The 2,686-nt window shown below is 46.7% G+C and overlaps 1 protein-coding gene across 1 annotated transcript; it reads left to right on the top strand.

Moving 5' to 3' along the window:
- The first annotated feature begins 593 nt into the window (after positions 1–593).
- LOC113861994 (aspartyl protease family protein 2) lies at positions 594–2,334 on the top strand. The gene has a single exon (XM_027495139.1). The coding sequence runs from the start codon at positions 664–666 to the stop codon at positions 2,074–2,076; it is 1,413 nt and encodes a 470-aa protein (XP_027350940.1). The 5' UTR covers positions 594–663; the 3' UTR covers positions 2,077–2,334.
- Positions 2,335–2,686: the final 352 nt, after the last annotated feature.

Here is a 2,686-nt window from a genome sequence, read left to right as displayed (position 1 = left end):
AGTTTCACACGCTCATTAACAGTGCTTTATTAAAAAATCCAACTACTACCAAACAATGCATTTTGACAAAGCTGCGATGCGAGAATAATTATGCTTCTAATTCCCTGTGTAGCCCAAGGGACACCCTAGTAATCCCAATTCCACTATCCCAGGGCAAACCTCGCTTTTTCAATCGAAAAGAAAACTTTACTGATAAAGTTAAATCATCCACCACTACAGCGGATCAAAGTGATTATTACGCCAGTGGACATAACGTCTTGTATATTTATGACTTTTTTTATTGTATATTTATGAATACATGATAAAAAGTTCAAAATATATTTTTATTAATATATTATATATAAAAAACATTCAATTAAATCATACTGCACACACACGGACAATCCATACACTATTTTTTTTTCAATCAAACAAGATAAGTGCTGATTTATTTCACCGATATAGAATATATTTAAAAAAAAATAAAAGAAAGAAAACAGAAACAGTGAAGAAGCAATTGGGAAGAAAAGGAGGAGGATGATCTCTTCCTCTCCTACCCCACCCAACCATCATAATTAACTGCGCTCACTCACTGTTTAAATGATGAATGATGGGAGCACCCACCGCCTTTCCACACCTCATTATTTATTCTCTCTACTTTCTCCCTCTCCCTCACACACTTCAATGGAAACCCTCCTCTTCCTAACCTTCTTCTCCTTCGCTCTCTCTTTCTCTCTCTCCACCGCTACATTCCCCTTCCAAACCCAAACATTGCCCCTTCACTCTCTCCCTCACGCACCAACCCTCTCATGGCCCCAGTCCGAACCACTCTCAGAACCCGACCCAACGGAAGCCGAACCCGAAGCTATCTCGCTTCACCTGCACCACATAGATACTCTCTCATACAACACAACCCCAGAGCAGCTCTTCAACTTGAGACTCCAACGAGACGCAGCAAGAGTAGAAGCCCTCACACTCGCAGCTCTCAACCAGACACACGCGCGCAGATCCGGCTCCAGTTTCAGCAGCTCCATTATATCAGGTCTAGCTCAGGGTAGCGGCGAGTACTTCACGCGCATAGGGGTAGGCACGCCCGCCAAGTATGTCTACATGGTGCTCGACACCGGAAGTGACGTCGTTTGGCTCCAATGCGCGCCGTGCCGAAAATGCTACTCCCAGACCGACCCTGTTTTTGACCCCACGAAATCCAGAACCTACGCCGGAATCCCCTGTGGGGCACCGCTCTGCCGTAGATTGGACTCTCCCGGCTGCAACAAGAAGAAGGTTTGCCAGTACCAGGTTTCTTACGGAGACGGTTCCTTCACGTTTGGTGATTTCTCCACCGAAACCCTGACGTTTCGAAGGAGCAGAGTGGCGCGCGTCGCACTAGGCTGTGGCCACGACAACGAAGGCCTCTTCATTGGGGCTGCCGGTCTGTTGGGCCTGGGCCGCGGGAGATTATCGTTTCCGGTCCAAACCGGGCGCCGGTTCAACCAGAAATTCTCTTATTGTCTCGTCGACCGATCAGCTTCGGCCAAACCTTCTTCCGTTGTTTTCGGCGAATCCGCCGTTTCCCGAACCGCCCGGTTCACTCCGCTCCTCAGAAACCCTAAGCTCGACACCTTCTACTACGTTGAACTTCTCGGGATCAGTGTCGGCGGTGCGCCGGTTCGCGGCCTCTCTGCCTCTCTCTTTCGCCTCGACCCCGCCGGGAACGGTGGCGTCATCATTGACTCGGGTACGTCTGTGACCCGACTCACCCGCCCCGCATACATTGCACTGAGAGACGCTTTTCGCGTCGGGGCCTCGCATCTGAAGCAAGCGCCGGAGTTCTCGCTGTTTGACACGTGCTTCGATTTGTCGGGGCTGACGGAGGTCAAGGTGCCGACGGTGGTGCTGCATTTCCGGGGTGCGGACGTGTCGCTGCCGGCGACGAACTACTTGATTCCGGTGGATAGCAGTGGGAGCTTCTGCTTCGCTTTCGCCGGAACTATGAGCGGGTTGTCCATAATTGGGAACATCCAGCAACAAGGGTTCCGGGTGGTGTACGACTTGGCGGGTTCTCGGGTCGGATTTGCCCCTAGAGGGTGCGTTTGAATCTCGGGGAACAACTCTTTCCCTTGTTTTCCAATTATTAATTATTATTGGCATCTTTTTTATTATTATTTAAAAGCTTTTTAAGAAAAGGCTAGATTAGAGGTGGAAGATGAAATATTAATGTATCTTTCTTTGTAGATCTGAAGGAGGAACAAAATGAGAATGTTCCTAGTTTCTACCCTTCAGGTGTCGTTTGTTGTGTTCCTTATTTCCACATTAAATACTACAACTACTCCAATCCAATCCAACTCGATTAATTCACCCATTTTAATCCTTCGCTTGCTTGTACTCCTGTCCCATATTGGTACATCTTCGCCATTTTCTTGTCTTCTCATTTTTCAAGTTTTTATGAATAACATTATCAACACAATCATAAGATTTCTTGCAATTTCACATTTGCAGTCTTGCTCCATCATATATCCCCCCGCTTTTCTATGCTGCTACTAATCACGATTACTGCGATTAAACGTTCTTCTTACTATTCCCGTCAAAGACAAAGTGACGGTTATGCATCTAATTTTGATTCATTGAACCGGTTATAATTGCTTTTGAAAACTTATCATTCCCATTACAAAATTGATTGATACAGAATCTCGCGAAGGAAACAGAT

This window comes from Abrus precatorius, unplaced genomic scaffold, assembly GCF_003935025.1.
Source record: "Abrus precatorius isolate BTA unplaced genomic scaffold, Abrus_2018 Scaffold3, whole genome shotgun sequence".
NCBI classification, from domain to species: Eukaryota; Viridiplantae; Streptophyta; class Magnoliopsida; order Fabales; family Fabaceae; genus Abrus; species Abrus precatorius.
The sequence above is the reverse complement of the archived record's forward strand: the minus strand, read 5'-3'. Positions and strand labels throughout refer to the sequence as shown.